The sequence below is a fragment of the Canis lupus genome, chromosome 15, assembly GCF_003254725.2.
Source record: "Canis lupus dingo isolate Sandy chromosome 15, ASM325472v2, whole genome shotgun sequence".
In the NCBI taxonomy this organism is placed as follows: Eukaryota; Metazoa; Chordata; class Mammalia; order Carnivora; family Canidae; genus Canis; species Canis lupus.
In genome coordinates, this window is record NC_064257.1 from 56,319,212 (window position 1) to 56,345,586 (window position 26,375).

General features: G+C 35.2%; 1 protein-coding gene across 10 annotated transcripts in view; it reads left to right on the top strand.

Annotated features, from left to right (window-relative positions):
• Window positions 1-26,375, top strand: part of RAPGEF2 (Rap guanine nucleotide exchange factor 2) — a 241,852-nt gene that overhangs the window by 106,654 nt on the left and 108,823 nt on the right. For 6 of the 10 annotated variants that reach the window (XM_025439185.3, XM_025439188.3, XM_025439190.3 and 3 more), the window contains exons 5-7: window positions 19,702-19,777; window positions 21,376-21,543; window positions 23,951-23,968. In XM_025439185.3, coding sequence (XP_025294970.1) covers window positions 19,702-19,777; window positions 21,376-21,543; window positions 23,951-23,968 — 262 coding nt within the window. Of the gene's footprint in view, window positions 1-11,333; window positions 11,481-19,701; window positions 19,778-21,170; window positions 21,299-21,375; window positions 21,544-23,950; window positions 23,969-26,375 lie in introns of those variants that run through there. The other 4 variants (XM_025439186.3, XM_025439191.3, XM_025439194.3 and 1 more) reach the window with 3 other exon arrangements.

Consider the following 26,375-nt stretch of genomic DNA (forward strand, 5'->3'; position numbering starts at 1 on the left):
TATTGGCTGTGTCCATTTACAAGTACTGCTTCTCTTTCATTGATACCAAATATATCCACAATTTAAAAATTAAAATTATGATACGGTACTCTCAATAATCACATTTTAAATTAGAGCTGGCAGCTATAATGAGGATAAGTGGGGAAACAAGACATTTAACTAATCAGTTCTGAGAGGCTAAAATACTATTCTCATTATGATTCACATGACAAACAATGAGCTACTTGAGTTTAAAAATCCAGGACTACTTTCTGCTTTCCAGTGCTGCATCATAAGTTAATTGATTTCTCTGAAAATTGCTAGCTTTTTCAGAAATGGAAGAGGGTCAAACAATGGAAGAATGGTTCTGTATTTATGTGGTAGGGACTGAAAACACAACTAAATATTCCACATTTCATGTAAAGAGCTGTATAGGATTAGAAAATCATATTCTGGAAAGTACAAGTGTGTTATAAGTCATATGATGCCTTATCGGAGATGGGAATATGGCTTTTAAAAAAACAACTCACTAGTAAATCATATTATAGAAGGATAAGTTTATTGGACATTAAATATATCCACATGGTATGAAGGGAAGGTGAGGATCAGAGTTCTGGAGATTATACAGTATGGATAAGAGTTACCTTCAATTATTGGCCAAATCACATGGTTGCATAGATTGAGCATGGAAGAGAAATTGTGGTTACTAAAGAAGGCATGAGGGGGAAAAAAGAAAAGAAAAGGAAAACCTAAGTCATTTTACAACTGCCCTCACTGGGTTTTTAAAGTAATGTATTGGTCTTATATACCTTCCTTCCTACCATGGGAAGATACCAATAACTTATAACAGGATTAAATGACATGATACATAAGTTTTTCAGAAGTTTTCTTTATAGCCAGCATTCCTAAAAGTTGTTTATTTCTTTAAAAGAAAAAATTGTCCCTCCCTTCTTCCAAGAGAAACCATAAGATTGATTTAATTCATATTTGGAATAATCTAAAGTGAGTGGATGATAGAAGAATTAGTAAGAGCTAATAAATAAGGTCTAAGAGCCACTTAACTCAGGCATTGTCTCATACAGCCCATTACTACATTATTTTGCAGAAGCATATGATTGGGGCCAGTTAATGAAAATAGTTGGTTGGACATGGAATCATAGAAACATACTTTTTTTTTTTTTTTTTTTTTAGAGACAGAGAGCTTGTGAGGGCGGGGTAGGCAGAAAGAGGAGGAGAAAGAGAGGAGCCCAGGGTAAAGCTCAAAATCTCATGACCCTGAGATCATGACCTGAGCTGAAATCAAGAGTCAGATTCCCAACCAACTGAGCCACCCAGGTGCCCCAGAAACATACTGCTATTTTAACTTTAAAGTGGTCACATTGATCTGTAAATGTAAACACACACACATAAACTTTCATGTATAACTGGATTAAAATATACACATATATGCATGAATGTGGGTGTGTGTATCAAGTCTTATTGGACTTGACTATTTTGTGTCAGTCTTCTACAGTTATTTTGCCTATGCCTAATCCAGTGGCAGTTTATTAAAGAAAAAAAAAAAAGACATACCTTGGGGTGCCTGAGCGGTGCAGTCGGTAAGTATCTGACTCTTAGTTTTGGCTCAGGTCATGATCTTGGGGTCATGAGATCAAGCCCCACATCAGGCTCTGTGCTCAGTGCGGAGTCTGCTTGAGATTCTTGCTCCCCCTGCCCCCCCCCCCATATTTGTGTGTGTTCTCTCTCTAAAATGAATAAATAAATCTTAAAAAAAAAAGCAAAACAAAATTGACATATTTTATTGAGATTGCATAAACATTCTACTTCATAGATTATTTAAGTTAGTTACCAAGAATAAATGATAAATGTATTTTTCATTTACAATCTTAGTCTGTTAATACCTAATCACTACAAGAGATGGTGTCCTAACAACTTCATATCTAGGAACTTGTTTACCAAAGGGTTATCAGAAGCGATGAGCATAATGACTAGACTGATTTCTAGCACCAACTGTACTTTAGGCAATTAGTTACGTCCTTTTAAAGGAGTCTTCAGCTTAATGCTTAATTAGCATTCATGAGTCCTTCTATCGACCTCTGTCCTAAATTGCTCATCTTCAGTCATATATGCATATCCTCCTATCTTATTCATTCTGCAAATATTATTGAGTTGCCTCTGTGTGCCTGCCTAGAATATAGTGTTGAAACACAGGTCCTGCATCTATGTCACCAAAACCAAGAGATAAAAGGTGTTTGAGAAGGTGCTGCAAGGAGATTCAGTGAGGTAAAAATAGAGATGTGGTTTAGCAGATGGGAGATCATAGGTGACCTGAGCGAGTCAGTCTCAGTGAAGTGGTGGAGCTAGTTTGGGGGGGGACACTGGGAAAATAAGAACTGGTAAAAGATAAATTTTTTGGGAAGAGGAGCCCAGAAATGGAATGGTGGCTGGGAGTTGTTTGTGAAGTAAAGAGAGGTTTGTTTCTGTAAAATTAGAAGATGCTAGTATGTGTTTGTATGTTGATAGAGATGATCCAGTAGAGAGGGGTAAGTGAATGATACCAGAAAGAGGAGAGGGAATTGCAGAAGTGGATGAGACCCACAAGAGGAGAGGTGTTGGCTTTGGAAAGAGTGAAAGAGCTTCACCTTCTTTCAGGCTTATGATAAAGGCTGTATAGGTCATTGGGTAGATTTGGGAGTTCAGTAGTGGGTATTTAGGAATTTTTTTATTTTATTTATTTTTTATTTTTTTATTTTTTTATTTAGGAGTTTTGACAAAAAGAGAGAGAAGTTGTGAAGCAGAGAGTGTTGGGTGCCCGTTTAATATTAGTGGTCATAGGTGTGTGTGTGTGTGTTTCCTAGCAACTTTTGGCTCTTTAGAGGAAGGCGTGGAGAAAGTGGGTAATTGGGTATTGCTGGGGTTTGTGCTTTGTCAGTGCATGTCGTAAAGGGAGAGATGGGAGCAGGAGTTAGAGTGTATTTGGAACACCCATTCCTTATGTGGATTCTCTCCAGATCCCTTGAACTCTAGATACCATGTATGTAAAGCAACACACACAAGTCTGCTTGACTTCTTGCTTTTTCTCTAATAATGGTTTTAATAGCTTGTCACCAACTACAGACATTTCTGTCTCAGTTTTGATCTCTCTTTTCTCCCCTGACAGTTGTTTTTCTTTTTTTAAGCAAATAACACTTCAGAGTTAGAAATGACAGTATCTCTCAAATCAGCTGCCTCTGTCACCACTGCCAGTGCCTTTGTTCAAGTGTCACCTGCTCCATTAAAGTAGCTCCCTGTATGCCTGCAGTACTTCTTCCGTGGTGTCACCCTATCATTGTTCGAAGCACGGAATTTTTCTTTTTGATCTTTCGCATCATGAGCTTAAACAACTATCAACTGCCAAACAGATAAAATCTAGACTTCTTAGTGATATGTTTAGGGCAGCTCAAAATGTCTCCAACCTACATTTTCCCCTGTACCTTCTCCAGCCACCCAAGTGGTTCATTGTGGTCTGACGTACCTTTGTCAGGGTGTCCTCACCATCTGGGATGTCCACCTCGTTGTTGCTACCTACCTTCACCTCCCACTCCTCATTTGCTGGTGAAAACAGCATGTTTTCTTCTCTAGGAATCCTACCCTTGTATTCTTGTAGGATTAATCATTCCTATCCATACTAAACTGTAAGATTTTTTGGAGGGCATGGGCTGTATTATTCATCTTTGCTTCCCCTGTGCCTAGCACATAACAGCACTTTCATAAATACTTGTTGAATCATATTGGTTCAGGATTATATTTTTAACTTGCCCTTTGAAAAGGAGTTTAAAAATATTATGCTGATATCTTCCCTTTTAGAAATAACTTTTTGGGACGCCTGGGTGGTTCAGCAGTTGAGCGTCTGCCTTTGGCTCAGGGCATGATCCCGGTCCTGGGATCGAGTCCCACATCGGGCTCCCTGTGAGGAGTCTGCTTCTCCCTCTGTCTATGTCTCTGCCTCTCTGTGTCTCTCACGAATAAATAAATAAAATCTTAAAAAAATAATTTTTCAATAACCTATGATGTATTGAAAGTCTGATGAGTATAGAGATGAAAAGTTTGGAGAAAAGAATAAGGCTGCAACGCAACGGAAGGAGGGAGTTTGGGGCACTCATGAGAATTTGGTTCTGGCCAGTTTGTGCAGGACTGCAGAAGAAGAGGGAGAAAGGCAAACGGTTTCTTGTTGAATATTGTTTTGCTTACTGCATTAGTTATGGTTAGTTTTGGTTGTATAAAACAATTGCATAAACACAGCAGGAACTACTTTTTTTTGGTCACACAAACAGACTCTCAAGGTGGATGGCCCGTGATGGATCGGTGGCTCCACAGTGTGCAAAGGTTACAGACTTTCATCCTTCTGCTCTACTTGTGCTTACACATGGCTTCCACTTTTGGCATCAGTGCGTCCCTCCCAATGGCTGCTGAACTCTAGTGGTCACCTCTGCAGTGGCAGCTAAAAGCAGGAGGAAAGGCCGAAGAACAACAAAGTTAACTTCCATCCCAATCAGATCCCGTGAAACAACGTTTCTTTTTATATCACATCCTGCAGAGGTACATACATGGCCACTTCAGGTTGCCCAGGGGTCTGAGGCAAGCAGTCTTCTATTCTGCAATGCAATGCCCCCACTAAAAATAATAGTATAAAAATCTCCTTCTGAGGAGAAGGAGGAGAGTGGACATGGGAATGGGCCAACAGCAGTCTCTGATACATTTGCTCTGTAGTTCCCCCTCATGTTCTTTTTGTTGATTATTTTTCATTGCTAGATCATTCTTCCCCTCAGTCCTAGGATCATCCTCCTCTTTAGCTTATTCACATTGCTTCAGGTCTTACATCATCTATAATTTCTACTTGTCGTGTCTAAAGTTGACTTGAGTCCAGGTATTCCCATGACACACAGATAAAAGGTAAAGATATATATATTAAAGATTTTAAGGAAATGTTGGGACAGGGTTCCAAGAAGGCAAATAAAGTTAAGAAACAAATGTGAGCTCGGTTTGACTACAGCTGGTAATATTGAGGGGGAGAGTTTAGTTGCACTTGATATAAATATATCCTGTGTTAAATTTGAATTAAGGTAGATGTCTAAGTGAAAGTAGAGTGAGACATGTAAAAAAGATACATTGGAACATATTAAAATATTCCCCTTTAGATATTAGTTGTGCTTTCTGCTTCAGGATGAAGCATCTTCACTCTGGAAAGCTAGTGTGATTTTTTTTTTTGAGCATTTTTTTAGATGAAACTTACCTCTTTTAAATAATATTCTGATGGGATATCTGATGCACAGAGCACAAGTGCTCTCTAGAGAGGGAGTTCAATTGCTGGGTCAGGTTGGGAATTTGGTTGCTATAACTACAACTTCACAGATATAAGCACAGACTTTCATAGTCCTTGGAAAATTGGCATTGGTAGTGTCTTAACAAAGTAAGTAGCCTTACAGAGAAGGACTCTGATGTTTTTGTTTGTAGTATAATTGATATGGTAGCCCAGGTCATCTGATGCTTGAAATCTTTAAGTCCGGGAACTTGTCATTTGTGATGCTTGGTGTAAACGAGTGTGTGCGAGTTTACCCTAGATGTCCTTCTTTATAGTGATGTTTGGATTTCTCTTGCAAAAGTTAATATTGTATTTCATAAAGGTTGTAAAGCCTGATGTGTGTGTGTGTCAATGGAATATAATATTTTTCTCTTTAAAAAGCTGGATTTGCTTATCTCCTGCAAAGTGTCATGGAACTCACAACCTCTATTTGTGCCATATTTGGTTGGGGGGGGTGGGTTGGTTTGAAGGGATGAGTAAATTACCATTTCACCTATATGAATTCAAAGTATCTTAAATTTTGTATCAACTAAATTCGTTTTTATTTTTATTTATTTTTTTCTAAATTTGTTTTTAAAGAAGCATGTGTTCAGTATTGGGGCAACTACAGAAAATAAGAGAATGTTATAACTGAGAGAAAGATTGAGATATGAAACAAATTATACTTGATGAAATTGGAATATCTTTACTAAAATAAAGGTTTCCAATTAATCATAGCTCAGGGACCCTCTTTTATTTTACTAAGAGTTAAATTGCATATGTGTGTATATATATATATATATATATATATATCTATAAATACAACAAAATTACATATTTGAATGTTAAAGAAAATGACTTTATATTATGTACCCCACTTGATTTTTTTCAGTGTACTGAAAATTGTTTAAAAGTACTTGAAGAAGAATTAAGAAATAGTTGAAATAAAGTAATAGCTTAGATGTATTACCATCTTTCTATTAGAATTTAAATGAATGTTATATGAGTTTAAAAATTACCTTTTATATTTATTACTGATGAGAATATTGAACTGTAAGTTCAAAATATTAAAAATTTTATTTCCTTAGGTGTTTCTTACTTTGCCACACATCTATGGTTTATAAAAGTTATGTGTTTTTTGCAGTGAAATATGAAATATAATTTCTGGTATTGCATGTTCATGTATTATAGATCTATGTAAACATTAAGTAACTATTTTCTTAGTTATCTAAAATTTTCTTAGTTTATCTAAAATTTGAGTCCTACATTTCAAGAGTATTTTTACTTTGCCTTTATTAATGATTTACTCTATGTGAGTTTATGGCAGTTTATGACTATAAACTGCTTAGTTTATCAGCTTTATTAAGATAATGTTTATTTCTTAATTTAAACATTTTCAGATAATTTAAAATATTGAGACAATGGTCAGAATCTGTCACTTTCCTATGTTTTATTTTAATTATTATTTTTGCTTTATTAAGATTATTTTAGAAAATCATCATTAAGTATACTTTCATTTTACAAATAGGAAAACATCATTCTAAATAATATATAATATATAATATATCTTTACCGATGTGTGTATGTATGTATGTATGTATGTATCTCAGAGGTCTGCTGCTGCCAAGATGGTTTATACAGTCTAAATAATTATTTAATCATTATTCAGAATCTTGGGACCATTTCAGTTTACTACTTTGTCACCTGGTCTTGACTTTTAACTTACATAATTTTGGAAATGCAGAATGAAGAGTTATCTGTGAATAGGGGCTTCTAGGTTTTATACTCCTTATCCCATTTAATTTTTTTTATTGAAGTATGATTGACATATATAAAGTGAACTTAAAAAAAAAAGACTTATTTATTTGAGAGAGAGAGACAGAAAGACGGAGAATGGGCCCGAGAGCACGAGGGTGGGGACAGAGGCTTAGGGAGAAAGAATCTCAGCAGGTTCCCTGCTGAGCACAGAGCCCAGAGATCATGACCTGAGTGGGACAGTTAACCGGCTGAGCCACCCATGTGCCCTCTTAAGTGAACTTTTAAAAACCTTTGTATATAGTCAGTTTTGTGTATGGAAACATCATTGTGGCTAAAGCAGGGATTTCCCCCCCCTGATTATCTATGTCAGAGTATAAAGTTAACAGTTTTTCAAATATAGTAGAGAAGAACTATGGTAATTACTCCAGCCCAAGAAGTGTGAGTTTAATTTTTCTAAGAATGTGCTTATGGGACAAGTAGAAAAGACACTGGATTAGAGTCCTTGTGTTTGGCAACAAAGATGATAACAGATAACATGGGACAAGATTATGAAAGGTAATTGAGCAAGGCAGAGGTTTCTAAGCCAGGCTAGTTAGTAGGTTCACCTGGCTTAGGATGGGTAAAATACTGAGGCCCAGACCCTCGAGATCTTCATTCACTACAATCTAGACTGGACCAGACAGTCTCCTTTTCAAAGTTCAGAAGCAAGTGGTTAGTCAGATTTGAACTGGAAAGGCTGGGCTAACGACTATGAAACTGATATGTAACCACTGAAGTGAAAGGATCGCTAGACTGAGAAGATCGTGGAAGATTTGGCAAAGCTGAGACAAGACAGGAGCCCTATCTCTGCGGCCTTGGTGTGCCAAAGCTAAGGACCTGAATGTTATTTTCAGGAAAATTGAAGTTGATGGGTCATATGTCAGTGTAATTTAGAAGGATCAACTGATGGATTTTAGAGATGGAGCTTACAGGCAAGGGAAAAGGTGGAGTAAAAGATAATTCCAGTGCCTTGAACTTGGCATGCCTGGTAGTATGATGCCTTTGCCAGCTATAACCAAATCTGGAAGGAATGAAATGGGTGGATATCAGAGTTGAAAGGAATGTAATTGGTATTAGGCATGTTCTGGTACATGGTTTTGACAGATAGGGGGAGCTACAGGCGACAAGAAGAGAACCTGGGCATTGAGTCACCTGAAACACTTTGGAGATAGGGTAGCGGAGGGTGGAAAGGTAGGTAAATAGGAAGAATACAGAAGCAAAAATGAGATGCTTATAAGGTCAGAAGGCTATAGGGAAGGACTTTAACAACTAAAATTTTGCTACCTGTTTCAGTGCAGATTTATCTCATGCCCTGTTGAAGCAAACCATGTGATATGTTGCAATTCTCATATAAAGTGGATGCCAGATTTCATAAATTCTATTGAATTTTTCATTTTCATTTTCTTTTTCTTTTCTTTTCTTTTTTTTCTTTTTTTTTTTTTTTTTAGAGAGAGTACAGGGACAGGGGTAGGGGCAAAGGGAGAAAGACAATCTTGAGCAGGCTCCAGCCGAGCACGGAGGGCTTGATCTCATGACCTGAGATCATGGCCTGAGCTGAAATCAAGAGTTGGATGCTTAAGCGACTGAGCACCCAGGCATTTGTATTCCATTGAATTTTATAAGTGAGGTAGTAGTAACCTTTGCAAAACGTAATTTGAAAATGATGGTTTGGGTTCTTTCCAATTTTTTGTTTCTGTCAACATTGATGAACATCTGTTTGTGTGGACATATTTTTTATTACTTTTTGAATAACTAGGAGTGAAATTGCTGATTATAAGGTAAATGTATGTTTAACTGTATAAAGAACTGCCTCTTTGTTGTCTGCAATGGCTGTAACATTTTGCATTCTCCACATGTTATGAGAAATCTGGTTGTTCTACATCTTTCCCAACCCTTGGTATTATCAGTGTTTATAATTTTAGCCACTCTAGTGGATATGTGGGGGTAATCTCACTGTGGCTTTATTATGCATTTCTCTGAAGCCCAGTGTTGTTGAGAATATTTTCATGTGCTGATTGGTTATATATTTCTTGTGGTGAAATGTTAGTTCACCCATTTAAAACAATCGTTTTTTTAAAAAATTGGAATTTGCCCACTAAAATGGTCTATTTCTAGAATTCTGTTCTATTGATCTACATGTCAGCTGTTTTTTTTTTTTTTTTTTTAAGGTTTATTTTATTTTTTTAAAGGGAGAGAAAAAGTAAGCATGGGAAGAGAGGGGCAAAGGGAGGGGAGATAGGGAATCTCAGACTACCTGCTGAGGGCAGAGCCTGAAGTGGGGCTCCATCTCACGACCCTGAAATAATGACCTGAGCCCACATCAAGAGTTGGATGCCCAAGTGACGGGGCCACCCTGATCGAGTGCCCTGATCTACATGTCAGTTCTTATACCAATACCACATGGTCTTGAATTGTGTAGCTTTTGAAATCACGTAGTGTAAATGCCCACCTTTGTTCTTTATCAAAGTCGTTTTAGCTCTTTTATGTCTTCGCCTTTTCATATAAATTTTAAAATCAGGTTGTTTATTAAGATTTGATTGGATTTGCACTGAATCTATAGATCAATTTGGAAAGATTTACTCTCAACAATATTGGGCCATCCACAGCATGAACATGATATATTTCATAATTTATTTAAATCTTCTGTTATTTCCCTTTGTAGGGTTAAGTACCCTTTTGTAATTTTGAGTGTATAGGTCATACACATCCTCCGTTAAATATATTCCTAAGTGTTTTATTTTTGATGATAAGCAGTAGGTTTTTACAACTTTATCAGAGAAGATCGGAAACAGATTAATCAATATTGCCAGGATTGTCTACTTATTGGTAAAACTAGAACAAGTACTTATAAAACAAGGTAAAACAAGTATGGCTTATGAGAGATGTCCATTTTATTCAGATGAACTAAATTAGTTGACATTTTATTACTTGGTATCTTTGTAAGAAATTACATATGTATGAGTTTATGCTTTGCTTTTCTTGTAGATGTTTTTTTTTTTTTTTTTTAACTTCCAGGAATTTTATGAATGTGACATTATTCAAGTGACCTGTGTTTTTAGGTCCTGTCTTAACAAGGACATATGTACTATTTCAACTTCATTTATGGTATATGCTGAATTTGAGGGAGCTTAGTGGCTAGATTTTGGTGTCATTCATGTAAGCCTTTAAAGAATATCAGATGCCTTGTTGCCCTTATTTGAGATCTTGTTTGATTTTTGAGAACAGTTCCATTTCTTCTTGGGGAAGGGCCAAATCTGAATCATTCCTATGAATTCATCTACCATTTTTCTCATGAACAAGTTATGTAGATCTGTTTTGTTATTTCTTAATGTAATTGTTTATTTTACGTCTTTAATGAATTTTACGAAAATTAGATCATTTTTAGATAAGATGTTAGAGCTAAGCTTCCTGGTCTCTTTACCTCCTTCATGATGAACTTTGCGTGATGAAATAGTGAACATTTAACAAAGGCATTTTGGATAAGGCGTGTGTCTATATGCTGAAGGGGAAAGCTGTTATGGACCATAACTCTTATACAAACCGATCAGCTGCCATCTGTGTACAAAGCACTGTGATCAGCAGAGACCTGTTTGTGCCACTGAGTAGACTGATGGCAGCAGATCAATTTAGCTGAGCTGTTCTGTAGCAGTTCGGTCACGAGGACATAGACACTACCAAACTGTAGTCATCATCACACCACTGTCCTTTGCTGGTTTAGATTGTGGCAAGAGAGAAAAAACTGCTTGCTCTCTTCACCCCAATACAGCTTGAGGTAAGATCCACCTTTTTTCTCTTGAAGGGATAAGCAAGACCAAAAGCAGCCTCTTTCAACTTTTCCCACATTATTTGGATTTAAATTTACGCTAGTTTTTCTCATGACAACCCCTCAGGCCAGGTATACAATTCAGCATCCCTTTGGTGGAGAAGCAACGTGTGTAGTACAGCTTAGATAAATTCTAATAACAAAATTGCATTGCTGAGCACATCTAAGTATTTGACCTTGAAGACTCCTAGGAGAGCAGACATTGCAGATTTCCCTACTTGCCCTTGACTTACAAGAGAGTAGATAATGAATTAATAGAAATTGATAAAGAGCGTCTGTCAGGCAGCCGCTGAGGTCATGAGGCTGGTATGCGGAAACAGTGCCCATACTACATGCGTAACACATAACTGCAGCCAGGAGGGGTGGGTGGGTCATCGAAGCAGGAAATTAGCCTTCAGAAGGAATGTTGGCTTTCTGCACGAGCTACAGCCGCATGGACTCACTGAGAGAAAACACACAGGGACATGGGGAGTGCTCACTGCTGCAGAGAAAAGAGCTCCTATAGAAGGTGGCAGCGGTATTGCTGTTACTGGTGCTTCAAAGATATTGAAGACAGTGCAGGTTAGATTTTTTTATTTTTAAATGAATCGACATGTTAATAGTATCAATAGCAAATGTTTAGTACTTCTCCTGTAGCTAAACAGACAACAGGCTGCTGAGGAATGAACAGGGAGGAGAAGACACAGCTTATGAGGCCTTTGCTTGTGATATTTTTCTTGTTGCTCTATTTTAAGCGAAGGTTAAATGTTGGGGTTTGCTGTGGAGCAGTCCACCTCCACTAATTTGTGCAGGGTGATTGTTAGTGTATTTGTTAGTATATACTCTACATGAGTCTTGAAAGAAATTTAGAGACTCCTAAGTGCATATTTAGTTTTCCCAAATACTTACTTCTGAAATATGAGCTTGTTAAAGGCCATGCTTTAGAAACACTTTGTAATTTTGCACACACATGTAACTTGTATGTATACTTGGTGTGTGTATGTTTCTGTTTTGAATAATTGTTACCTTTTCCCCCCCTTTTTGGTTAAACTGAGTGAGGACAAAATAGAAAGATTAAATGCATTTTTAGGGATCCCTGGGTGGCGCAGCGGTTTGGCGCCTGCCTTTGGCCCAGGGCGCGATCCTGGAGACCCGGGATCGAATCCCACGTCGGGCTTCCGGTGCATGGAGCCTGCTTCTCCCTCTGCCTGTGTCTCTGCCTCTCTCTCTCTCACTGTGTGCCTATCATAAATAAATAAAAAATTAAAAAAAAAAAAAAAATAAATGCATTTTTATGGTTAGTTTTTCAGACCATGTTCCTTTTATATGTATATTAAAATTTACTCCTGAATATTCTACTGATTGAGAATGGGTTGATGACCTCAGCAGTTACTTGTTAGATTTCCCCCCTTATAGTTAATTGTTATTCTTCTATTTGAAGACAGTGTCATGTGAATATTTTTTTGTGAGCCCTGAGTAATTGATTGATTTTGGTTTAGGAGCATCATGTTCAGCCATTTATTTAAATTCCTACAGAGAAATGTGAAGTTTAGTAACTACTTACCATTATCTAGAAATAGATATAAAAATTGGTATCTTGGAGTATTATATTTTAGATCATTTTGTAAATTGGGATTGCCCATGGTATAATCTCAGTTTGATTGCTGTGTCTTCTTCCCTTGCTGGGTATAGCCTGACATGAATAAGTTTACATTCCAATACTGAGGAATTGCATTCCACTGGGCAGTTCTGACGTACAACAAGAATGTGGAGGCCCATACAAAGGGCAAGTTTAGGGACAGTGATAGAAGAAGCTTCTGTATTCAGCAACTGCCTTTCGTGGAAACTCACGCTGGTGAAAAGTGCTCTTGACTCCACTTGGGTCGGGAAAATGTGGTCACAGAAAGTTAAGACAGGACGGCCTTACCAGAGTAAGATCCCCCAGTACCCCGTCCGGTGTATTTATGAAAACTAGGTAAGACTTTATATTTTCAAACATTTGTGCTTTCTGGTTGTAGGTCTTGAACTTACTTGAAAGAAAGTTTATCAAGCTATTAAAAATTTCTCAGTCTTACATTATGTAAAAGACTACTTTTGGTAATTTTTTGTCTGCATATCTTTACTACTATAAAGTCATTTTACACTTGTAAAAGTATTGTTAGCTCATTTCAATTTTAGAACAACTTGTAATTCTTAATTTTAAATTTATTCTGTACAAAAACTTAATGGGAATGGAAATCTGGATTGTTAAACTGTTTGTGGAGCAACCATTCTTAAATTGGTTGTACTTAGAGGGTATGAGCATTTAGGAATAATCTGCTTGTTGTGCTGTAAGTGGTCTTTTCAGTGATCATTTCTGTGAGTTAAACTTTTTTTTTTTAATAGCTCAGAGAACCAATAGATTGACCAAAAGTAAACCTGCATCACTTTTAGTTGTCATCTTTGGTTGTATTTAATGTAAGATAATAAGGACATTCTGAAATTACATTGAGGTTAATAGTTGAAAGCCAAACTCTATAGTATATTCATACAGAACAGTTTTAGAAGAATTTAAAATAGGCTGAAGTAATTAAATTTTTATACTGTGTAGAACCAGAAGACTATCAGCATTCTTAAAACATAGTGTACTTCTTCCTATCAGCCTATTTCTTTCTTTCTGACTTTATAGTCTCTTGTGAAAGGCTGCTATTTAGTATAGAAAGGGTTAACAAGTTTTTATATATTTCAGGCCAAGTCTCATTGATAACAGTTACCCACATCCTTCTTGATTTTGAAAGTTATTATGCATTTGTATTTGTGAGTATACACAAATTATGAGAAGACAGGAATTTTTAAAAATTTAATTCAAAGTCTAAAAATAAGCTACATGACTTTAAAAATTAAGAAGTTTAAACTTTAAAATATTGTTTATCATGGTATGTGGCATTATGAGTGCCATTTCAAAGAATCAGATATTTTACTAGTTGAAGTTCTCAGCAGCTGCCTGAAGAAGCTTGGTTTTTATAGATTTGACATTCAAATCTTTGACTTTCCCAGGGTAACTAACCCTCAAGCTCTTGATGGTAATTTGTAATTTTGCTGAATTTGAATTGCCATCTGAATTACAAAAGCTGATGTGTCTTTTTTTTTTTTTTACTCAACTAGGCAGTGAGTGAGCCTAGCCAACCTCTGAGAATTTACCTCTTAACAAAATTCTGCTCCCCACCTGTCATTGAGTTTGTGCCTTATGGGTGAATGCGATACATGGTAGCAGTGTGCCTGAGGAGGTCTGGAAACTATTCCTCTGTAAACCTCAAGCTGACCAAAGACCAGAGTTTATGTTATTGAGTGTGGAAAGCAAGAGAAAGGGTAAGGTCAGTGTAGAATGATGGAATCCTGGATCATGGAATCTTTTGTTTCAGGCATCTCGTTTAACCTTCCCTCAGAGAAGCTGGCTTAGTTTCTTCAATTGTGAAAGGAAAACTGAACTAGAGAGACAGTTCTTAGGGGGAAGTAGGAATGCATTGGTCATATGTAGAATCACTTGGGGGCCTTTCCTGAAAACAAATGTTTGAGAACCTTTGAATGTAGTAGCTTGGATTATGCCTCACTTTCAGATTTGAAGCTGAAAAGTGCCAAGAGACCCTGTACTCTGTGATTTTCTAAGTTTTTTCTCGACTCTGAAGTTCTACAAATCTGTTCTGCTTTTGAGATGCAGCTATAGGAAGCAAAAGATATTCCTTAACTCGTGGTACTTAATAAATATTCTGTCTGTATTCATAACTTGCTGTGTACTCACCTTTTGTAGAAGATACGTACATTCTCACATCCCACCTATGTAAGAATAGGGACTATATTTAGCAAGCTCTGTATTGATTACAGAGTTTATATAGATTTTGTTGTTCGTGTCCAGTGAGTATTTGGAAGGAGGTACAGGAAGCAAAATCGTGGAGATGGGGCTAGCATGGCCATACCCTCTAATCTATGGCCAGGGATAAAACTTAAAACATGGGTTTACTGTTGCGTGGAAAAAAATTTAGGTATAATTGGCTTTTCAAAAATATTTCAGTAATATTTGTTTACCTTTTCCCCATTTCTTCGTAGTTCCACTTTTACCTACAACTTCTCTCACTTCATTGCTAATTAATGTAGAAAAGAGATTGGTTCCAGGCTTATCAGTGGTGTAATTAAGTCATCAAAGTTAACTCTTGTTCCTAAGATTTTCTGTTATTTGGCTAGAGAGGTAGTGTTCCCACTTTCTGTTATACAAGTCCTGGATTTGGTTTTTTTTTTTCTTTTAAGATTTATTTATTTATTCATGAGAGAGAGAGAGAGAGGCAGAGACACAGGCAGAGGGAGAAGCAGGCTCCATGCCTGGAGTCCGACTTGGGACTCCAGGATTGCGCCTTCGGCCAAAGGCAGGCGCTAAATCGCTGAGCCACCCAGGGATCCCCCAAACCCTGGATTTTTGCCAAGAAACTCAACCTCTAACCTTACATAAAACATACCATTTTAACTATTTTTTAAAAGTTTATTTATTTATTTTTTTAGTAGTCTCTACACCCAATGTGGAGCTCGAACTCACATCCCTGAGATCAAGAGTTCCATGTTCTTCTGACTGAGCCAGCCAGGCACCCCTGCCATTTTACCTTTAAGGTGTATGATTCAGTGGCATTAATTACAATCACACTTGTGTAACCGTGAGCACTACCTGTTTCCAAAATTTATGTTCCATGGCCCCAAATGGAAACTGTAACCATTAAGCATTCCTATAACCTGCAATAATATGTAGTCTACTTTCTGTCCTTATAAATTTTCCTGTTCTATATGTTTCATATAAGTAGAATCTTATAGTTGTCATTTTGTGACTGCCTTATTGTACTCAGCATAATGCTTTCAAGGCTGATCCAGGCTGTAGCATGTGTCAGAACCTCAGTCCTTCTTATGGCTTCCTTTGTATGTATTTATCACATTTTGTTTAAATAGTAATCTATTGATGAATATTTATGTTGTTTCCACCTTTTGGCTATTGTGAATAATGCTGTAGTGAACTTTGATGTACAAGTATCTGTTTGAGTCCTTGTTTGTAATACTTTTGAGTATTAATCTAGTTGTGGAATTGCTGGGTCATATGGTTATTCTGTTTAGCCTTTTGTTGAAGAACCAATTTGTTTTCCACAATGACTGCACCACTTTACACTCCCACCAGCTAAGTAACAAGGGTTCCAAGTTCTCTGTTCTCTTTAACACTTTTTTTTTTTAATTATCATCTTAGTATCTGATGCACATTTGGCATCAGGTATGAAATGGTATCTCATTGTGGATTTGATTTGCCTTTCTTTAATGACCCAGGATGTTAATCAGTTTTTCATGTGTTTATTGGCTATTTGTATACCTTTTTTTGGAGAAAAGTCCATTAAAATACTTGGCTCAATTTTTAATTAGGTCATTTGTCTTTTTCTTTTTTCTTTTTTTTTTTTTACATTTGTCTTGTTGAATTATAGGAGTATATAGGAGTATATATATACATATATATATATATATATTCTGAGTATTAAACACTTCTCAGATGTATGATTTGCAAATATTTCCTCCTGTTTGTCTTTTCAGCTTCTTGATAATGTCCTTTGATGCACAGAAGTTTTTGATTTTGATGAAGTCCAATTTATCTATTTTTCCTTTTGCTTCTTCGGCTTTTATAAAGTGTCATGTCTAAGAATCTCATTGCTGAACCTAAAACAGACTTAACTATAGAGAACAATCTGAGGGTTGCTGGAGGAGAGATGGGGGAGGGGGAAATGGGGAATGGGTTAAACAGGTGATGGGTATGAAGGAGGGTGCTTGTGAGCACCTGATGTTGTATGTAAGTGATGAATCACTAAATCCAACACCTGAAACTAATATTACACTTATGTTAACTAAATGAAATTTAAATAAAAACTTGGAGGAGAAAACCGAAAGAATCCATTGCCAGATCCAATGTCATGAAGATTTATCCCGTTTATTTCCTAAGAGTTTCATGGTTTGTGCTTTTTTATTTAGGTCAGTGATGATTTTCAGTTAATTTTTGTATGTGGTGAGAGGTAAGCAACTAACTTACTCTTTTTTTTTTTTTTTTTAATGTGTCAGTACAGTTGTCCTAGCACATTGTTCTTTCCCCACTGATTGAACTTGGCATCCTTGTCAAAATTTGGTTAGCTATAGATATATGGGTTTATTTCTGGACTCTTAATTTTGTTTCATTGTTTTATACGTCTATCCTGTACCATACTGTTTTGATTACTATAGCTTTGAGGTGAGTTTTGAAATTAAAAGTGTGAGTCCAGAAAAAACAACAAAAAAAAAGTGTGAGTCCTCTGCCTTTGTTCTTTTTCAAGACTGTTTTGGCTGCATAGGCCCCCTGTGATTTTATATGAATTTGAAGATTAGCTTTTCCATTTCTGCAAAAAAAGCTGTTGTGATTTCTGACTTTTTTATCTCCCTCCCTCCGTCTCTCCCTCTTTTCTTTCTCCTTCCTTCCCCCTGCCCCTTTTTTTTCTGACTTTTCTTAAAACCTTTAAGGATTGTAAGTATATTTTTAAATTGCCCACATTCTTATTTAATTTGTATCATTCATGGATTTTCTTAAATCATGATTTTAGAAACTTAAATGATACCAAGTTGTAGCTGCTATTAATAGGAAGGGTTCTTTTAATTTGTACCTCTGAACTTACAGGAAAGCCCTTTGGAATCTCTTAATTTTTTTGTTGGAGACTTTTCAGGTCTGTGTTTTTCCCCTTAGAAACTTTACTAGGGCAATGCTATATCATAGGTTTTACATAGTTTTCTATATGGGTAGGTATAGTAATTTTTATTTTTTATTACTTCCTAGTGTGTTCATCATTTTGAGGTGCGTTTTGTGTATTATTTATTATGTTAGCAGCTCATGCTTTAAAGACTTCTAGTGTTCATTTATGTCATTTAAAATGTGAGAACCTCTTATTGTTTAATGTCATTAAATGGTGTGTGCATTTGATCACTTTTCACATTGGATAGTTCATTGTATAGATTGGATCTTCTATTTATTGCCTTCTTGCCCTCACATAAAACTTAATGAAATATTTTGTTCTTTATTCTTCTTGGCCTTTTTTTGTACTTCACTGTCTAAACATCTATATGTCATTTGCAAACCTGAAGATTTCTCTCCATTTGTTTCTACTAAATCATCTAAAATATTTAAAAAAAACTGATCTTAATATCACTTAGGGTAGATCTTATCTCTTATACATCTCTGTCTGGTTTCCTTTTTTATCTCTGTACTTATTTTCCAGAACTGCGTTTTTAAAACAGTTTATAGAACTTGATCCAAGGTTTTAAAAAGCTTATTAATAAATAATGATATTTACTTTTGTTTACATATTTATTGTTTCAAAGAATAACATAGGAAAAGCAAAAGTATTTTGTGGACTTAGTGAATTTCTAGCTTAACATTTTTCATTACTCTTCCTGTTAATTCCTACCTTACAGCTTCCGGTTTGTAAGCAAAGAGTAAATCATCTTTGCGTTTGAGTCAAGAGGCCTAGTCCTTAGGCCTAGCATGTGCATTCACGACCTACTCTTTGGCTCTTTTGGGGCCGGTCTTTACTTCTGGGTTCTTGACTATATTTGAAGTAATAGATTTTTTGATAAGTGAAATAGTATATCCTCCTTTGCTAGAGTACGTTCTGTGTGCATTTGCCTTTTCTGCTCTGTGTATTCAAGGAATTACCTGAGGGAGAGTATTATTTCTCCTATGGTTCACATATTTATGTTGTTCAGTAAGGCTCGAGTCTTCTGTGGCTACCAAGAAAGTTTCTTCAGATTCTAATGTATTTCAATTCCTTAAAAGACTTTCCTGGAGGTATTTTTTAATAGCACATTTTAGAGGATGCAGACTTTCCATCTCCAAAGTAATAGATAATATTTTCCTACCATAGAATTCCTTCGAGCCAATGGCTAATCTGCACAGGGATTTTCACTTCATGGTTCTAGTGCATATATAGCTGTGTCAGAATAAATATGCTATGGTGTTAAGGTGGGAGTTATCACACGTAGGGCAAAGTTGCTGTGTCTGAGTTCACTAGTGAAAAATTTCAGGAGAAATGGTTTTATAGTATGCATAACCACTTGAATTAAGAAAAGTCTAAAGTTGAATACTTTTCCTTAAACTTATCTAGAATAAGTTGATTTGAAAATTTAGAAAAATTAAATGCACTTTTTAGGTGAAAGAAAGTGCTTAACCTAAGTGAGTTCAATTATAGAAGAAAAAAATTTTTTTAAAGATTTTATTTATTTATTCATGAGAGACACACAGAGAGGCAGACACACAAGGCAGAGGGAGAAGCAGGCTCCATGCAGGGAGCCCAGTGTGGGACTTGATCCTGGGACTCCAGGATCAGGCCCTGGGATGAAGGTGGCACCAAGCCACCCGGGCTGCCCTATAGAAGAAAATTTATATGCATTTTATACTTTGCGTATTTTTATAGCTTGCCATTGGTTCAGTTCCATCCATTAGAATATTCTAAGTCTTCACCTAACTGGGAATGATTTAAAACAGCCTAATATACAACACATTCATACTGATTTTCTGTTATATATGTTATCAATTTGAAAACATGATACTGGAATTTTTCGGAAAAATATATGTCTGAAATGTAAGAAATTGAATGGTTCCTTGTCATTCTGTGTAAATAATGATTAAAGAGTTTCTCTTTCTCCAGTAGTTTTTGTTCTTTAGTTTCACTTACTTGAAGAGTTGGCCTAAATTTACAATTTATATTTCATAAATCTTTTTTTTTCTCCCTAGTTTTGGCAAGCGTTCTGCAGGAAGCTTTAGGCGTGGCTGTGAATGCATTGTTTTAGAGCCTTCTGAAATGATTGTGGTAAGAATACTTCTTTGAAGACTTTTTTCCCTAAAAAAAGTTACAAAATAAAAGCCCTTTAACAAAGTCCTTATAATAGTGTATTATATATTTTATAACTTTAGATATATTTATATTTATATTTCATAATTTTTAGTATGAATCTGAGTTCATAATCATAATACTGTAATTATTTATAATATTCAATGAAATGAAAAGGATAAAAGACTCAAAAGGGGCAAGTACCTAAATGTTTTGTGATTGAACTTTGTCAAATCAATATTTGATAATACCACTTAATTGAAATTTGGAGGGAATACTTGAACTGCAGAACTTTATTTCTTGAGATATTAATTGGAATGAATGAAATACTTCAGATGAGTCACAGTGGTATGAATTCAGGCAATGGTTAACATAAGGAAACCAATTTCTGTTTTTTGTGTCTATCCTACATCAATATATTTTTTAAATCCTACAATTCAGTTAAAAAGAGAAACAAAGTTCTCAACAGAGTGTCTAGCCAGCATACCAACCCCCCAATTTTCTGGCCTAATATAGAAGATGGTGAAAGCTTTTTATTCACAGTTAATGAAGTATTTGGTAGAAAACTACAAGTCTATTTTTAGAGAAGAGTTAGGGTTTTTCCCTATGATGTAGGAGAGGAATTTATCAGAATGAAAACTTCCTTGTCAAAGCTAGTGAAAACCTTTGGTAAAATTTCACAAAATTTACTCTTAAGGGAGAAAGTAGCGTGGTGGTGAGTAAAGATACAAGATTGGAAAAATGTAGTGGTTACATAGGAGTTTCCAGCAACAGGTCTTGAAAAGTGTTTTAGATATTTCCTAGAGATTTTGGCCTCTGCTAGTGCTATTTAGTGTTTCTCTAAGGGACTTTTGATCTTCAATATTCTTTGAGGATTTTACATTTGCTGGTATCATACAAACTACTAGTTTGCTAGTGTGAGAATAGTCTTAGAATCTTAGTATGCCTTGATTGTGAGTAATCACATTTTCATTATATAAGTATGAGGAGGATTGACCTAAGGTAACTTTTATTCTGGGTTAGTCCATTCATCAGTTTCTAAAATGTTGAAAATGAGGATTTTTTTTTTCAAAAATAACACTTTATAAAAAGAGAAACTGAACCCACAGATTGAAAGTAGGAAGAGAAACCCTTAGGTAACAAAGCCATTCTGCTAGCAGTCCTGTTTGAGTCATTTGGGATTTGGGGGTTTTTATAGCTTTACTCATGTACATCAGGATTAAGACAATGAGGGCAGTTGCTTTCATAATTTGAGGCAATGTATCCTGTGAGTTCTTTCACTAATAAATCAGTACAAAGATTACTGAAAATATCCTTCCCTTTGAAACTGCAGGAAATTCAAGAGTTACTCATATTGTCCTAAGTGGAACTGAAAATGCTTCTTCATAAAAGAAAAGTTACTCAAAACCAGTTAGTTCCAGAGAAGTTCAGAAACACTTAGTCTGTTACCGTAGTTTGTCTACAAATGTCTTTGCAGAATGAATGAATATGGACCTACCTGTAAGTTTTATTTTGCCGCTGGTCTTAATATGGAATGTTGTGTTTGAGGAAATAAGTTTTTGGGGGTTTTATTTCAGGTGGACTATATGGATGAAAATGAAGAATATTTTCAGCGTCAAGCTTCTCATCGACAGTCTCGAAGGAGATTTAGAAAAATCAACCAGAAAGGTGAAAGACAAACAATTATTGACACTGTGGATCCTTATCCTGTGGGCAAACCACCTTTGCCTCGAGGCTATCATACGGTAAGTTATTAAAGTATAATATTTTTATTTATCTTTAGTTTTTTATTGGGAATTATGTGAAAAGACATGTAGATTTCCTATTTTAAAGGAATTATTATTCCTTTCTGTGATATGCTTATCCAAAGTGTAGATTTTGTTGGAAACCCATACAGTATGAATAGTTTAAAAGAGCATTGAAATAAGATATCAAAAGACATTGTTTAGCCCTTTTATTTTTTAAAATGTCCCCTGAGGATTAGCTTTGTGTGTGCAGCTATGCAGTTGTAACTGGGATATTTTAAGTTCTTACCTTAATCTAAAATTTGAGCTTCCCTTGCCCCTACCCCAGTGACTGGCATCACACTTATTTTTTATTTCAAAAGTAGATATAGCAATATAGGCTATTTTCATAGCTTCGCATACCACTACAAGAATAGTACCTGATAATTTTTTTTGTTTTTAACATGATGAAGTGAAAGCATAATTTGAAGCAGTGCTTTCAAAAATCCCAATGTTTAGTTGATCTGAAGTATTTCTGATAGGTTCAAAGATCCTTTTAAATGCTGTAGCCCACTTGATCATCATTTATTTCATAAATATTTAATAAAGTATTTTTATGTTTGAGGAAACCAAGGCACAGATAATGAATGATTTATAGAAGACCCCAATGTAGTCAGTTTCAGGACCTTATTTTTCATACTCCTTACCTTCTGCTTAGCTCCACCATGCTCATTTCCCCCGGTGGCCAATCCAAAATAGTTGAGAATATATTTGAGGATTTCTATTTTCAGAAAGAAAGTAACAGGAGTTCTTACATATGTCATTATAGAGTCAAAGGTGATTTGTCTGTACATAAATACCATTAAGTAAGTAGTCATTATATGTGAAATCAGTTTTAAAATAAAAATATGGAAAACATAAAAGTAGGTAATTGACAGCTCTTTTACATTTCTCATTTGTTTTGCTTACCTGCATTTTTCTTTCTTTTTGTAAGTATTAAATGCAAAATACATGGGAAAATATATATAGCCTTAAAATTATATATTCAATTTTTAGTAACTCTTAGTGATATGATATACTTGATACCCGCACTTCATCACTTCATATGTTTTATTTCTGAGAGCTCTTTGTGTGTGAATATTTAAGCAGTTTTGACCACCAGCTACTTGCCTACTCCTTTCACTACCCATGCACTATTTTAATTTAACATGAATTTTATAGCTGAATCATTTCATTGAGCTCATTTGGAAAGGGTAGCTTTTTGCTCATCATAAAGAGAGCTTTGTTTGTCCTTTGGAGAGACTTGGTATTTAAAAAAAAAAAAAAAACCTATGAAAGGTTTTTTTGTTAGCATTGTCTGTAAAAGAAGGTAGTATTTTTAGTGTTGATATAGCATCATGGAAGAAGGAAATTTGGATTAAAAATAGTCGTACATATTAATAGTTACATATTATTTTAGCCTGGTGCTAATATTGTTAATATTCTTTCTGTTCTGAAATTATTTTTCCACATCAGATTCCATACTAAGATAGTGAGAGTATGAGTTACTTAAAATTTAGTGTTAAGCAGATTGGTTTAATTCTATAGTCTTATATTTTTCACACTAAAGTTGAGGGAATCATATAACTGTTTCTCTCTTTTATTCCCCTGTGTCCCGTCCCCCTCCCCTTTGTGGAATATTTCACTCACTTTTCCCTATGTGACTTCCCTTTTCTGGTCTGATTTTTAAAAGTGTGTAGGGTTTTTTTATTATTACGAGATTACTTATTTTCTCATTTTGATTTAATGGTTTTAAGAAATACCTGGTTAATAGGTACTTTTATTAGGGAATATTCAGTGCTAGGATGAAAAGTTTAACTTGATTACTAATGGATCATGTACTAGGTTACTAATATATGACATGCTGGTATTAATTTTACTAAATGAGTTCTGATTGGCAACAATATGGTCATAATAGAAAATATTGGATCTTCTTAATTGTGTGCGAGGTGTGTTTTAATTATATTTAGGTAATATTCTTTCATCTAAATACATGATTTTAACATAAAAAAACAACAATATTTTGTTTTGTATATATGGTGCCACAGGATTAAAAGAATGAAATGAAAATTATTATTCCTCATTAGTCCTAAGTTATATTTCCTTATCCGTAACAGAAATATTTCTCCTTGAAAGAACCTTAGTAGAGAGGGACTGAGGGTGAAAAGTTTATTTAGAAAATGCATGATCATACTTCACAGGTGATTTTAAATAATTTCAAGTGCATGACTAAAAAACAGAGAACATTATACATACAGCCAATTCTATATGGTCATTCTTAACCTGATTTTAACATTATCTTCATTTTGGCAGATATACTATAGCATGTCTGATAATGTTCATCTTTTCCTTTCCTCTTTTATGGCACTCATTTCATTTTGGCTCAAAGGAATGCACTAAATCTCAGGTATTGTAATTTGTGTGTGGTCTCCTAATACTAACCTAAGTTTATTTGTGAATTTGCATTGTAACTAATAAGTTTATAATATTGATGTGTTTGGCTTAATCTTGTTCTTTTGTATTTTGCCCTAATTTAGTAAAATCTCTTAAACCATCAGTGGTTCAGGTGATGGCACAGTCTAGTTTATTTGTGCAGATGTAGTGATGCATTGTCCACCTCAGGTCCACCTAAGCGCAACCTGCTTGTTTTTAAGAATGAGTAGAAGCACTGTTCTTAACTGATGTGATTTGCAAGTAAAGAAATGAAGAGGGAAAGACAGGTAGTCATAATGGATATTTAATTGCTTCTTATGAGAAAGCTTATGGGAAATCCATTAGAAATTTACATTTTAAATGCTGTAGGTGAAAGCTTTAAATTTCAGGAATCCCAATATGAGAGCATTTTGGGACTACTAGTAAAATTTTAGTCAGAATAAGGGCTAAGTCAGAAAGGAAATGAGAATCTAAGAATGCTTGTGTTTTCTTATTTGCACTTTATTTTTAACCAGATTTCATGCTTTATTTCATTCTTTATTTTAATCAAGAGGCCTATAATAATATCTTTGCTCATTTCTTCCATGCCAACACATGACTAATTTATGATTTGCAGTGTTACTGTTTAGAAAATGTTCAGATTGGGGGTTATCAGGGAATTTGGAGTCAAGGAAGGAAAACAGGAAAACTGATTTATCTCTGGAAATGAATTGGTTAAGTAACTAGTAAAATTTTATGATTGTGTTTTCTTATTGCACAGGAAAAAGATCATATACAATTTAATTCACATTAGAAGAAGTCTGCTGTCCATATAATATCTTTGACAATATCTTTGTCCATATAATATCTTTCAGTCAGTAACCTTGCCTGAAAACATGAAATACTTGTATAGGTTTTCAAATTAAAATGAGGCAGTAATTGTATGTTCTGTGCAAGAGAATGCATATTAAAATGCCACAGGTGTCATTGCTGCTATACTATACTTTAGAAGCACTGCTAAATTTTAAATGATGTGATGAATCTTAAGTATTTTCATGCCATTTTTAAATTTAATAAAATTTTGATGTAATTGTTTTACTTTTTAAAATTGCTCTAGTGTTTTTGGGCTTTTATCTGGTAATGCTATACTCTAAAAATATAGAACTTTCATATTTTAAAAGATGCATCAATATATAATTACTCTTCCTCTTTTTTAATATGAAAAATTACCAGTTAGCCTGATTCCTGTTTAAAAGTAGGAATTGAATTGAAAATGTACACTGAGTTATGAGCTATACCTTATGTACACTTTTTAAAATTAGACGTGTTGCAGTATTTTAGAACAGATTATAATAATTTTCTTCAGAACCGTGAGTACTCAGATAGTCCATATCAAGTGTTTTCAAGACATGTTTTTCAAGGCAAGTGTATGAGGTTTGCGGAGAGAATAATAAGCACTTTAAAATGCAGTGAGAAGGGAATATTGGAGATGGCTTTCATTAGCATTTTCCTACATTTTGATGTGTTGAGGTTGAGGCTGTATTTAAGATTGCCAGAAAATAGGATGTGGCATGAATTTTAGTCTTTTTTTTTTTTTTTGGTAAAGATTTTATTATTTATTTGAGAGAGCGAAAGAGAGAAAGCATGGGCAGGGGGAGGGGCAGAGGAAGAGGGAAAGCAGACTGCCCTCGAGCAGGGAACTGGATGTGGAGAACCCAGGGATCATGCCCTGAGCTGAAGGCAGCCACTTAACTGACTGAGCCACCCAGGAGCCCCATAAATTTTCAGTCTTAGAATAGGTAACAAAAAATAAGGTTCTTGGCAGAGGCTGAAAGATTTTGGGTCAGTCTCTTTAGACTTTGAACAAGTTAATTTTGTCTGTGAGTTCAGAATAGGGTAGAGGAGAAAAGCTTTATTTTACCTATAATCACAGGCCCTACCTATCTATATTTATGGGTAATTTTTTCCAGGAGTTTGTGATTTATTTTAGAAGATATTTAAAAGGAGGACTTAACCTACTTGACTGGAGTAATAGGGAGACTGGCACATACCTGTTCTGTCATCTTTTATTTTTTTTATTTTAATAAAAAGAGAGCTCTGCCTTCTCAGTTTAGAAAGAGCAAATATTGTACAGAGATATTAGACCGAAGATGGAAGAAAACTTGTCTACACCATGGAGTTTATACACAGTACCAGCAGACACTTCAGCCTGGGAAGGCTGAAACAATTGAAATGCTCCCGGTGCTTTGAAGTTCTGATGACTTTCCACTCCCATTCCTATTACCCCCAAAAGAATAGCTGTTTTTTTTTTTTTTTTTTAATAGTTTAATTAGCAAACATCTATAGAATATTACCTATGTATATACTACTGTTCTAAAACATTTCACATAAATTAAATCATT